This window comes from Stigmatopora nigra, chromosome 7 (assembly GCF_051989575.1).
Source record: "Stigmatopora nigra isolate UIUO_SnigA chromosome 7, RoL_Snig_1.1, whole genome shotgun sequence".
NCBI lineage: Eukaryota > Metazoa > Chordata > Actinopteri > Syngnathiformes > Syngnathidae > Stigmatopora > Stigmatopora nigra.
In genome coordinates, this window is record NC_135514.1 from 6,079,612 (window position 1) to 6,092,476 (window position 12,865).

General features: G+C 37.9%; 1 protein-coding gene across 2 annotated transcripts; it reads left to right on the top strand.

Moving 5' to 3' along the window:
• The first annotated feature begins 598 nt into the window (after positions 1-598).
• On the top strand, positions 599-10,029 carry LOC144199554 (palmitoyltransferase ZDHHC3-like). Of its 2 annotated transcripts, none has more exons than XM_077721279.1 (7): positions 599-785; positions 1,676-2,090; positions 2,937-3,061; positions 3,365-3,461; positions 3,572-3,653; positions 5,408-5,538; positions 8,375-10,029. In XM_077721279.1, exons 2-7 carry the CDS (start codon positions 1,755-1,757, stop codon positions 8,579-8,581), a joined length of 978 nt encoding a protein of 325 aa, XP_077577405.1. In that variant the 5' UTR covers positions 599-785; positions 1,676-1,754; the 3' UTR covers positions 8,582-10,029. The 2 variants fall into 2 exon arrangements, with proteins under 2 accessions (XP_077577405.1, XP_077577406.1); XM_077721280.1 differs by lacking the exon at positions 8,375-10,029 and adding an exon at positions 6,133-7,881 and having other exon boundaries at positions 600-785.
• Positions 10,030-12,865: the final 2,836 nt, after the last annotated feature.

Genomic DNA, 12,865 nt, shown 5'->3' on the forward strand with positions numbered 1-12,865 from the left:
TCGTAGATATTGTTATACACGAAAGAGATGTGGCAAAATAGACAGTGCACTACAATGATAAATAGCCTCATGTCATGGCCTCCTGGCTTGGTCGCAACACAAAATTTTGATCGTATCTCAGGCGAATTATTTGATCGAGATATCCGTCGTAAGACAAGAATGTTTTATGACGAGCGGTCGTATGACGAGGTACAACTGTATTCATAAATAATATTTCAATTGTATGAGGTTATTATTGATGATTTTTTTGTGGCACAACTGTAGCTGCAGTAGAGGATTTATACCCATAAAATAGTTTTTGAGGGTTGAATTGATTCAGGCAGCTGAAGGTGTCGGTGGGAAATTCACAGACCGCCGCTGGAAGAACAAGATAGGTTTTACCAAAAGTGTAATTTTAAAAAATCCCGTAATTTTCTACCAATTATTTATTGCTGACCCCTACTTATAATATTTGTTTGCTCCCCTTCTTTGCTCCGAATTACTACGTAGTAGTATATAGTATACGTACTTGGGTGATCAGCATCAAAACCTCATGTTTGCACTCCAATTCAATTGGGGCAGTAATACGTGGTCAAATTGGCTTACTTGCCGCTATTTCACACCAACGAAGAAGTACAACCGAGACGGCTAAACTTCCGGGGTAGTCGAGGGGCAAGAGACGCTCTCTTTCTAAGAATGATGACAAATAAACAAAAGTGAGCTAATGTAATATGAGATCAAGCAGATGTTTCCGGGCGTCCGTCGCTTATAACCCGAAGCCATCACGACAGATAGCCAAATATTATGTAAGTTAACTCGCTCATTACGTTAGCAACTAGGCTAAAACGACACTTATTTCCTTCTATATTTCAAGCTCTTCTCATATCAACATCACACCCAGAAAGCTGCCGTAGTTGTGACAAAGTGACCATTCTATTAGGAAACTGGAAATGGCACAATGTCAATTTATTCAAACTCTGTTACACAGTCAAATGTAGCCTTATTTGTCTGTTTTCCATATCTCCCCCCACCAACACATGTGAATCAAATCATCGGGATGTGTATCAAGCTTCTGAACAGCTTGCTGATGAGAGTTCATCATTTGATGGTGTTATAGAGGAGCGAGATATGGAAAACAGACTGGATAGCGGCTCTCGAGGACCAGAGTTGGCCATCCCTGACGCAGTGAGTGCACAAATAAAACAACAAACAGACAAATAAATAATCCGTAAATAAAAATTAGTAGTCCAATTGAGATCAGCAGAGTGGAGCAGTCTTGTTCCATCTGAAATCCAGGATGAGTTCCATGGTTTTGAAGACATTCAGCGCCAAATAGTTGAGAGGGCACCAGTCGCTGAGTCAATGGACTCAACAACAAATAAACAAACACATTGATAATCAATACATAGTAATTATAAATAAAGAATCAATAAATAGTAATAACTATTTATGTGCCTTACACGTTTTAAGGTTCCAAAATTCATTGGACAAACTAAAATTATCATAAATCACATTTAACTTATTTTTCCACTTTTTTTTGTCCAGGACATGTAAATCTATTTACTTATCATTTTGTCTACCAACTTGAATTTGTATGACAGTTACCTTGGATGGACAATGCTCAACCATCATTTTAATTAAACAACTAAGTCATCAAACAAATTCCAGAAATTGCTATGTTTTTTCTTCTTTTCAGCATGTGGTAAGCAGAACAGGAGCAGAAAGGTGGTGTGCGACCAGCAGCAGTTTTTTTTTTTTTTTAGCATAGATGAAGCATGAATAGCCCAGTGCACAGATGCAGGGACACGGAGCAAAACCGTGGGCAAACATGGCCAGGAAGCAGTTACTTAATGGCAGAACATCGCATCCCGATCTCCAAGGACGTCATCACCTCAACATCTGCCTCTGCCATGTGGTTCATCAAGGACGCTTGTGGCATCATTTGTGCTATTATCACATGGCTGCTAGTTTTTTATGCTGAGTTTGTGGTGCTGTTTGTAATGCTGCTGCCCTCCAAAAACCTGACATACAGCATTGTCAACGGGTCTCTCTTCAACATTCTGGCCTTTCTGGCCCTTGCCTCACACATCCGAGCCATGTGCACAGATCCAGTAAGTGATTTGCTCAGATGCTTGATTTGTGTGCTTTAAAAATGTAATTTCCTCACACAGTGGCCCCAGCCACAAATAATTGTAGCTGACAAGCCTCAAGATCATTACCGGGTGAACCTCACAATGGTTTATTGATGCTTGCAGCATCAAACTCTCCCAGCTTCTTTATTCTTTTCATGTTTTAGTGTGTCTTTTTGCAAGTTGTTTGTCAATACCAGACCTTGAAATTAATTTCAGCCAGTTGCATTTATTAAAGATCGGTCTCCGCCATGTAACTATGGTTTATAACGACTTCCATGGTGCGCAAAAAATATACCGGAAGAAATAACAAAATCGACAGGACCACCCTGGATTCTTGTCAGAGCTGATTAGCCAAAACGTCGGAAGTGTAAGCGAGGTTCCAGAGTGTTTCAATTAACTAAACTCAGAAAGTTAACACCATGAGTCAGATTAGACGAACGAACATTGATGTCGGCCATCCTCATGTAGATCAAGGCCAGCTTTACCATGAAGGTTTACGCCAACCCTGATTTATGCTTATATGGGAGGAAGAGTAAGGGGTTGATGGTCCATCTTTTGCAACAGTTAAAAGGTTCGGCAGTTTAATTCAAAAGGTTTAGAAAGAAGATGACCTGAGGTCTGGCTGGTAAGACACAACTATCATTAAATAAAACATTGAATGCCTGTACAAAATAGTGATGGATGATATTACCTCACTTATGATTAAGAAAAGTTTTAGCCATCTTTCAAACTGATTAAAATATCCCTGTTTGGATATTGTTATCAAAGTTTTGTCACACACTTTTTGTAGACTGATCTTTAAAGTATCGGCAATGGTTCTTACAGGGTGCAGTACCGAAAGGCAATGCTACCAAGGAATACATTGAAAGTCTTCAGCTAAAACCAGGACAGGTGGTCTACAAATGCCCCAAGTGCTGTAGTATCAAGCCTGACCGAGCACATCATTGCAGGTAAGAGAAAATATTTTCATTGGGTCAATGAGTCCATGAGAGAATACAACTCAAATAGTATGATAGTTTATTTTGAAAAAGATGGAAATTATTTTAGTTTTCTACTCGGTGTTCAATTGATTTTAATTTAAAAAACAACAACAGATTTGTAGCTTCTTGAAATAATTATTAGTAGCAACTTTTTTCTGAAGACACTCCAGTATCTACCATGATTTTTATGAACTTGTAAACACGTCACTTGTCCTGTATGTGAATTGAGCACTGTTAAAAACGTATTCTCACATTTCTGTCTGACTTTCCAAGTGTTTGCAAACGCTGCATACGGAAGATGGACCACCACTGCCCCTGGGTCAACAACTGTGTTGGGGAGAACAATCAAAAGTACTTTGTGCTCTTTACGGTATGTTTTTAATGCTGTTTTGTAAGTTGCTGCTTTTCTTCAGAAAGGATTGATGTATGTGTATTCTAAGGTATATGAGAAATTTTGTGTCTCTTCAATCTTGTTTTCAGATGTACATTGCTCTTGTCTCTCTCCACACTCTATTCTTGGTGGTTTTCCATTTTCTCTACTGTTTTGAAGATGATTGGACAAGTAAGTATGTGTTTTCTCTCTTGTTAATATTTACACTAGTTGTGTTTTTACATTCATATGGATCATTACATTTGGATCCTAAAGTTAATGTAGAAACTTTTTAAAATGGTGATTCTGATTCTTGGAACAGCTTAAAAATGTTTACTGTTGTCCAAACTCATTGTGGCTGTAATTTAAAAATGCCTCAATTCATTGTTCAAAATAGTTTTTGGGCTCCTGAATTTTGAATTATCTCTATTTAATAAGTTCATGATTTCATCCATAACAATGTCTTCGGTTCTGTTAAAAATCAAATTGAAGTCACTTGCTAATTTAAAATAAAAAGAAGCTTACATTGTTGAAGGGGGAAACACTATATTTTTCTAACTAATAGCCACTATGTTGTTTCTGTCCATTTGTACTGTGTGGCTTTTATATTGGAAAACTTATGGATTTTTATTATATTATTATTATTTTTTTTTTTACAAACAAGATTCATTATATTTCTATTAAAAATAAAAAGAATTATATCTGCATTTCTCTCTTCAGCCTTGCACATCACAATGGTATTTTCACTTATGGTGTGTTTAAAGTCTCTTGGGTTTTTAGTTTAATACCCCCAGGAGAAGACCATTCATGCCATTACAAAAGAACAATTGAAGTCTAATCACAAATGATTAGACATTTTAAAGGAATCGATATTAAAATGTTATTATTAAGTTGCTTTCAGCTTCTACCCTAGCACAGACAAAGCTTGTCAGAAGCTTTGTCAGACTTCATCAAAAACTCTGAGGACTTTATAAATAAATATTAAAATTTTAAAAGGAGGAATATCTTCTGTTTGCCACAACAAGAAGATGCTAGGCCCAATTATCCCTTTTCAACCAGCATTTAGGACTTTATTGCACAGGAAGGCTCATCCAATGCTTGATCCCATAACAGAGCAACAGTTTAAGGCTAGCTGGATTGTTTTACTTTGTTATGATAAAAAGAGGATGTGTCCTACAACTAAGCTGCTATACAAGGCATGGCGCTGATAGCCTTTGACCCTGAGTAAAGTTTTTTAAAAGGACTTTGTCCGTTTCAAGCTTAGAAGGTAAGGCAAAGTTGTTGTTTTTTTGTCTTTGTAAATGTTGTGAACTGTTTTTATTTTCCTTCCTCTGGCTTTCGGGCTACCCCAATGGCTTCACTCACCTAAGAGGATGTCTTTATCCAAAAAGAGGACTTCCATCGTGTATTTAATAGTCCATACTTCTCATTAGCTTTAGTCTGGAAAATAATCGACACTTGGTCTGTTTATGGCAATGTCCGGCCAGAGATTGTAGTTCCGTTGTCAAGCCTACCAGAATGGCGGCAAGCTCGGAGTTCATATGCCTGATTTTACGGACGTCTACATTTTCACTATATAAGTCTAACATGTCAGCAAAATAATGCACCCAGACAATCAAGTGACCAGGGTCATAAAATGACATCTACAGAATCTTGAATTTAATTCATACAAAAGACGCACCAACTGATTAGGAGCCCGACCACTTTGGGGAAAATTTTAGACTTAAGTGCACTCTGTATGTGTGAAAATACGGTACAGTGTTATCGTTGTATTCCTGTTGTACTGATTAGTGTTTTCATAACATTGCTGACTGTGGATTGTTTTTAACATCTATCAGTATAGAAATGATCCCCTAAGAAATAGATCATCTTAGTGTGTAGTAGAACTTCATATTAGCCTCTTCTTTGTCCTTGTCCTTTTCCTCCTTTATGTCCTCATTACCCAGAGTGCAGTTCCTTCTCTCCACCAGCAACCGTCATCCTCCTCATACTCCTGTGCTTTGAGGGTCTCCTTTTCCTCATCTTTACCTCTGTGATGTTTGGTACCCAAGTCCATTCCATCTGTACTGATGAAACTGTAAGTAACCCTTTTAGTTATCGTAATCCTTCTTCCTTTGTTCCTCTGCTACATTTGGCCTGATGATAAGCATTTCTCTTTGCAGCTTGATATTTTACCCTTTTATCACAAAAACAAACCTCAACCCTAACACACTGATTATTTTTTCACTCATCAAAATCAACTTCAGGCATTCAGCCAAAATGAGCTTTGTGACATGATTTAACATTAAAATGTATGTAAGTTGTTGATGAATTAAAAAGGCCTGCAAAAGGCAAACTGCTCAGAAAATGTATACATCGAAATTCAGTGACAGTTTGATGTTTAGGGAAACAAAATTCAAGTATTTGCTCCGTTCTTGCTGGATACAAACACCTTGAAGCAAACAAGTCCAATATGGTGGCCATGGCACATTTGTTAGCTCAAGTTGGTATTTGATTCCAGGCTGACTGCTCATTATCGAAGTTAGCTTTTCTAGATGTTCCTGCAACAGTGGCACTTGGACATTCTTTGCAACTGTAAAGAAAATCATCACATTTGAATGAACTACATTGTGAAATTACTCACCAGACCATAGAGAATATGAACTGAAGTATCGTTATTTTTTGTTTTTAGGGCATAGAGCAGTTGAAAAAGGAAGAGAGAAGATGGGCTAAAAAAAATAAGTGGATGAACTTGAGGGCAGTTTTCGGACACCCTTTCTCCTTACTTTGGTTTAGCCCGTTCTCCACTCCTGACCATGGAAAGGCTGAGACATATCAATATGTGGTGTAAACAAAAGGGAAGATCAGGCCAATGTGACTCCGTTAAGCACTAGGGATTTCGGAAACCACCACATCTGCTCTCTGTGATTACTTCTTGCTTTTATTCAAACACTGTTAATTTATGAATGCTATTTGCAAACAGTAATGAATCCGTGAATTTCCAAGAAGTTATTTATTTTAAAAAGCATCCTGATTATTGTTCGTTACGTCAAAACCACAAATCAACGTTTTGGTACCTTGCACAGTTATGTAATTGATAAACAACAATTATTACGTAACATTTGCTCAGCAAATCTGCCATTTTTAGGTTAAAAGTGGATTCAATTAACTGTTATGCTGGAACAGAATTTTCCTAGTTCTTTGAACTGTGACAGTTGTGCTTTTCTCTTATGTTCAGAAAAGACGTCATACCTTCAGTTAGCAGAATCTGGAAGACAAAAGCTAATTTCTAAAAAGATTGACGCACATGCCAAGTCAGGCTCAATTTATCCACTAATCCCATGTATGTGCATGTTAGAAATACAACTGCTCTGCTTTTAAACTGCAGGAGGGAGGGAAATATGGCGGGAGACTTGACGGCAGCACGCTCGTAACATAATAAACTTTAATTTTAACTTAAATGAATTTAGATTACTGGACACACTTAAAAATCAGTTTTACTCTTACATTACACTGGCATCTGATCAGGATGCCCCCTCGGAGGTGTTCCGGGCACGTCCCACCGGGAGGAGGCCACGGGGCCGACCCGGGACATGCTGGGGAGAATGTGTCCCCCGGCTGGCCCGGGAATGCCTTGGGATACTCCCGGAAGAGCTGGATGTAGTGGCTTGGGAGAGGGAAGTTAGGGCTTCCCTGCTGAAGCTGCTTCCCCCGCGACCCGACTTTGGATAAGCGGAAGAAGATGAGATGAGGTGTTTTTCCTTGATGGATAAAAGGGGTCATTTCAGTCGCATTGGAACTCTGTGACGACAAATGTGGTCAAAAGACAGTTGTCAGGCTCTGATAAAAATCCATCAGAGTGTCAAGCAGGACAATTTCAAAATACAATAACCGATACAGGAATTCTATTTGTGTTTTGCTGCATTTTATATCCTGGATCTTGTTTCTATATATTGGAATGGCCATTTGGATTGGATTGGAACTTTGTTTAATCCCGTATTCGGGAAATTTCGTTGGTTGCAGTAGCAAGCACAGACCAAGCCACGCGACTGGGTAGAGTCGACATATTCCTTTGACTTTCCAGGAATGTTAAACTAAATGTTTCAAGTCCTCATCTGATTAGTAAAATGTCAAAAAATCAAAAGCTTCTTTTGTAGGTTCTAAAGTTATGGTATTATCTGGGTTTCATCATTCTAATATTGAACTTGTTGTTTAGTTGAATTTATATGAAACGGTAACAGTTTTGTGTAATTTAATCTTTTGTTTTTGGATATTTTCTTTAAACTTTTATTTTTAAATGCTTAAGCATTTGCCTTGATTGTTAAATGAAGCTCTGAAGCAGATATCTTTATATGTCAGAGGTAAGATGGTGTGTTTCACATGCGTACATCTTAAATAGCATGTTCTTAATACAACATTAAAACTGTCAGAGATGTCTTCATTTCTGTCATCATTGTTTCCTTTCTCTGTGCACAATGAACATTTCTGTGAATCTTGGGCATGTTTTGAAAAACGGAAGGGCATCTTAATTAATCCAATAATTCTTAATACAATACTCACAACAATGTTTGAAAGGTCATCCCTCCCATTGCTTAAATAAGCAATTATCAAACATTTTTATGCGCCACCAAGAAGCTAATAACTGTGCAGTTTTGTTTAAAAATACATTTATAATTTCTAACATATAAAGTCTGAGCTATTATATTGGAATTATGTCAATATGTGTAAGATTGAATATTGGTATTAATATAAACGGCCTGTAAGTGTGAGTATTATATTAATCATCAATATTTGGTAAATCTGCTTTTCATCCCCATAACCCTGAAGAGCATGATGTGTCACACACTTAAGTGTCATCTGTGTAATATTTAATAGTCTTTATAAATGTGTAAATGACAAACCTTTGGTGAGGCCCATAGCACTGTCTTCTGCAGGGCATCGAACGCTTGAAAGGAGAGACGAGTAAGTGGGAGAAGGTGCCATGCTGGGAAGCCATGAAGACGGCTTTCGGTGGACCATTTTCCCTGACTTGGTGCAGCCCCTTCTCAGAGATGACATGCAAGAAGACCCCCATGGAGCTTGTTGCCAATGTGCAGGGGGAAATTATTGAAGAGGACGTCATAGAGATCCCACACAACTAAAACTGTTTACGGACAGCTAGACGTGGAGGTACCAGCTTTTTATGTTGACACATTAATGAAAATCCAATTCAATATGTACTTACATTTGATACTTGGACTAAGTGTTTTGAAAAGGTTTTGGCACTCTTTTTGTTTAAAATGTTCTGGGGTATATTTATTATCTGAAAAAGACAGTTTCTACAATACAAATAGATTTAATTATGTACATTGAAGGATTTTCAAGGTGATTAGTAGTCATTTGTGATCTAGTAGCTTGGTTACCAAAAACTAAATATAGTTATAAGTATGTGTATATATGTTCAGTTGTGGTCAAAAGTTTACATACACTTGTGAAGAACATAATGTCACGGCTCTCTTGAGTTCCCAGTTATGTCTACAACTCTTATTTTTCTCTGATAGAGTGATTGGAAGATATTTCTATCACAAATAAACATTCAAGAAGTTTGGTTCTTTTATGAATTTATTATGGGTGAACAGTAAAAAGTGATAAAATCTGCTGGGTCAAAAATATACATACAGCAGCATGAATTAGCAATTTTGGTGACTTAGAAAGTTGTGTCAGTGTAATGAGCTTCATAGCATGACCTCGTAACTTCTTGTGAGTGATTGAGTGACTACAGCTGGTGACTTCTCTGAGGCCATTTAAATAGGGCTCATTGGATGCAAACACCCACAAATGCTACAATGGGAAAGTCAAAGGCGCTCAGCCTAGATCTGAAAATGCAAATCCTTGACTTGAACAAGTCAAGAAAGTCACTTGGAGCCATTTCAAAGCAGCTGCAGGTCCCAAGAGCAACATTGCATGGCACTGTTTTGTCACTGCCACGATCAGGAAGAAAACACACACTATCACCTCAGAGTTGTAGAAATAACTGGAAACTAGAGAGTCATGACATTATGTTCTTCACAAGTGGATGGAAACTTATGACCACAAGTGTACGTACATATGAACATATATATCTCCTCTCATTTTCTGAACCGATTTATCCTCATTAGGGGTGTGGGGGGTGCTGGAGCCAATCCCAGCTGTCTTCGGGCCAGAGTCGGGGACACCCTCAATCGGTGGCCAGCCAATCGCAGGGCACAAGGGGACGGACAACCATGCACACTCATGCCCATACCTAGAGGCAATTTAGAGTGGTTGATGTCCTGTGCCTGACCCTACCCTGCATGTTTTTTGGAATGTGGGAAGAAACCGGAGTACCCGGAGGAAACCCATGCAGCCCCGGGCAGAACTTGTAAATTCCGCACAGATGGACATGACCTGGATTTGAACCCAGGACCCCAGAGCTGTGAGGCCGACACTTCTAATTGTCCTGGTGATTTATTTTAAAATAATATTTTTAAACTCATTTTCTATTGTCAAGCAACTAATCCTCGAAATTCTATTTGCACTTTCATAGTCTATACTTGATACATTCCCAATTTATATGAATTGTTTGCTGTGTCATGCCAATAAACTGTTTAATTTTTTGCTTGATTTTATTTATTTTTGGGGTGGATTTGGTTGTTTTACTTGATTTTGGCTTATACTTAACGCTTTAAAGCCCAAAACACTTAAGAATTGCCAGAAAAATTAAAATCTTTAAAAGACGACAACCTTTGAAATATAATTTGTCATGATCTGTTGTATTTATATGATACATTCGTTTTTAGAGACGGAAAAAAATATAACAATGCTCAAAATGAATGTATCATAGTAATATGAAAACTAACCTTTGTCCATTGTCAAATGTTTAATAACCTTGGATTGTGTACTATATCTAATAGTTTGATTATATTTCCCCAACCAAAATACAGGTGTATATACTCCATCATCTTGGATTTTGAATGATGACAACATTTTAAAGTTAAAACACAATGGTGCCTTACCTTAAAAGGCTGTGTCGTGCAGATGCAGAGTAACTTTGGAGTTGAATCTTGATGCATTTGAGCCATTATTATTCCTCATGAAGGTCTGCTGTTAACGAGGTTAAAAATTAACATTACAACACTGTACGGGAAAAAGGCTGAGAATAGCAAACAACTAACTTTTTAGGAGAGACTGCTTGCTGCCCACGGTGAGCTTGGGGCTGAATTACTGCAGGGGAGAGGGAGAAGATGCTTCAACTGCAGCAGAGCTGACGGCTTGTTTGTGTGATTAAAGAGACAGCAATGGAGACAGTTTGAAAGAAAATAACAGGGCACATCTTTGAGAAAAGCTCTAGTATACTCACAATTCTGATGACATTGCGAAGCTGGACTTGCATGTAAAAGTCTTTGAAGACAAGGAAACATGGGATCATACATAGTCAGTTAAAATGAAAACCCTCTTTCCAAAGCGGTGCAAAACTGAAACAAAAGGCCACAAGGACATCAGAGCCTGTCTACTCAAACTGACACCAGAGGTTCGCAGCGTAGCCCTTGAATCAAATCTTGCAGCTCATTTTTACTGGTGACATTAAGCCCTCTTTGATAGTGATTTAGTTCACTTGAAAAGGTCAATGTTGGAGAGCTTCTTTTATTCCTGACATGTGCAAGAGTACTTAAGGGGAAGGCCTTCTCTACTGGCCTAAAACATATTTGAATTACAGACTGATGTTAATTGTATTTTGACTATGAATACTTAAATCATTCCAAATTGTCTATCTGCTAGCTTCCTTCTATTGCCTGGTTGTGCTGGTTCCATCTGTATGTTTTCATATTTAAGCATATAACCAATCACATTTCATCCATTATTTGGAGCCAGGGTCAGAAATCTCCTTGGTGTCAATCAGATTTCGAGTTAACGACACCAGTAAGTAAAATATGGCTATATTCCTAAATAATATTTTAATTGTATGAGGTTATTATTGATGATGTGTCACAGCTGTAGCTGCAGTTGAGGTTTTATAGCCATAAAATAGTTTTTGAGGGTTGGATTAATTCCGACAGCTGAAGGCGTCACTAGGAAATTCAGGGACGGCCACTGATAAAATTGTTGCAGAACATCATTCATTTATGTTCATTAGTACAATAAAGGCCACTCAAGGTCATCTAACATTACAGCAGGGCTCTGAGGCATCCCAGATTACAGAGTGATGAAGACACATTGGCGTTTTCCCTGTGAATATACGATTACTATTATGGGCATAATGATCCCAGATAATTAATCAACCAGATGCAACACTGGCACAGAGCAAAGGAGGCAGCATTTGTGGCCTGTCTGCCCTTTTCAGAAAACAGAAAAATGGGGGAGCTACCACAGGAGAATCACTATCAATTATTACCTGACCCGTGACTGCAAGATCAATGTTTAGTCCAAATCAAAATACACAAAAGAGTCACAAGGCCCGTTAAAATGCAGTGATGTTGTTTTGTTAGTACCAAGACTGATTTGATGTCTATTAATTTATAGGATTGGTTCATTTAATACATTCATAGTGTACTGATCGAGTAGAATAAATATTAGTATTTAAGGGATGATGCTACAAGGCTGAATGCCTTAAGCAGCATTGTGTTATTACTCCTTGTAGTGCTAATGACTTTTTTCTTCACAGAATATATCTGTCTTTTACTCTACCTCGAAGGGAAAAACAATATTCAAAGCTACCAGGCCCTTTGTAAAGAAAATAACTGCATTTCCCACTCCTATTAACCTGTTGGGTTCTATAACTGGCAATGAATCTTATACACCTTTGTGAAGAGTTTTTGTTGACTGAATTTTCTTGCAGAATGACATTAAATCAGCAACACAAGAGGATTTTCAAGCAGGATGAGTCAACCAATAGCATTTCAATCAGATTCTAGACTGAATATTTCAGAGGAAAATCATGTTTGCTTCCCCTAGTCATTCAGAAGTGGTAAAAAGAGCTCTCTCAAATGTCATCTCGAAGTAATCTAGGCTGTTTATTGTTTTTTTAACAGAAGCTTTAGTATACATGGTCTATTTTTTATGTGATAAAAAATAGCCTTACTATACACAGTCTTTTTTAAAAGGAAAAAAGGGTGAGTCGAGATAGATTACATTAGAGCAGTACGATCAAATGGGCACAAACATTGTTCCTTTGTATATGTTGTATATAAAGATTGGAGAACTACTATGCCATGTCATCTCGACCCTGAAAGAGACGGGTGGTACGAAAAAGAATGTGAATGCCTTACAAGAACTATTTTTTAGTGCGAATGCAGTGAAAGTGAGAAACTGAGGTTACGCGTTGCTTTAGTGGTTGGCTGTGTGCCACTAATATTCAAGCTTAGGACGATGTGGAGGTCTCACTGCATAGTAAGTCCTTGAATGGCTAACAATATCCAAACATTCCCGTA

Coding starts and splice junctions, on each gene's coding strand:
- LOC144199554 (XM_077721279.1), top strand. CDS start 1,755: ATGAATAGCCCAGTGCACAGATGCAGGGACACGGAGCAAAACCGTGGG. Junction 3,654..5,407: donor TTTTGAAGATGATTGGACAA/GTAAGTATGTGT, acceptor CTCATTACCCAG/AGTGCAGTTCCTTCTCTCCA. Junction 5,539..8,374: donor CCATCTGTACTGATGAAACT/GTAAGTAACCCT, acceptor TGTCTTCTGCAG/GGCATCGAACGCTTGAAAGG.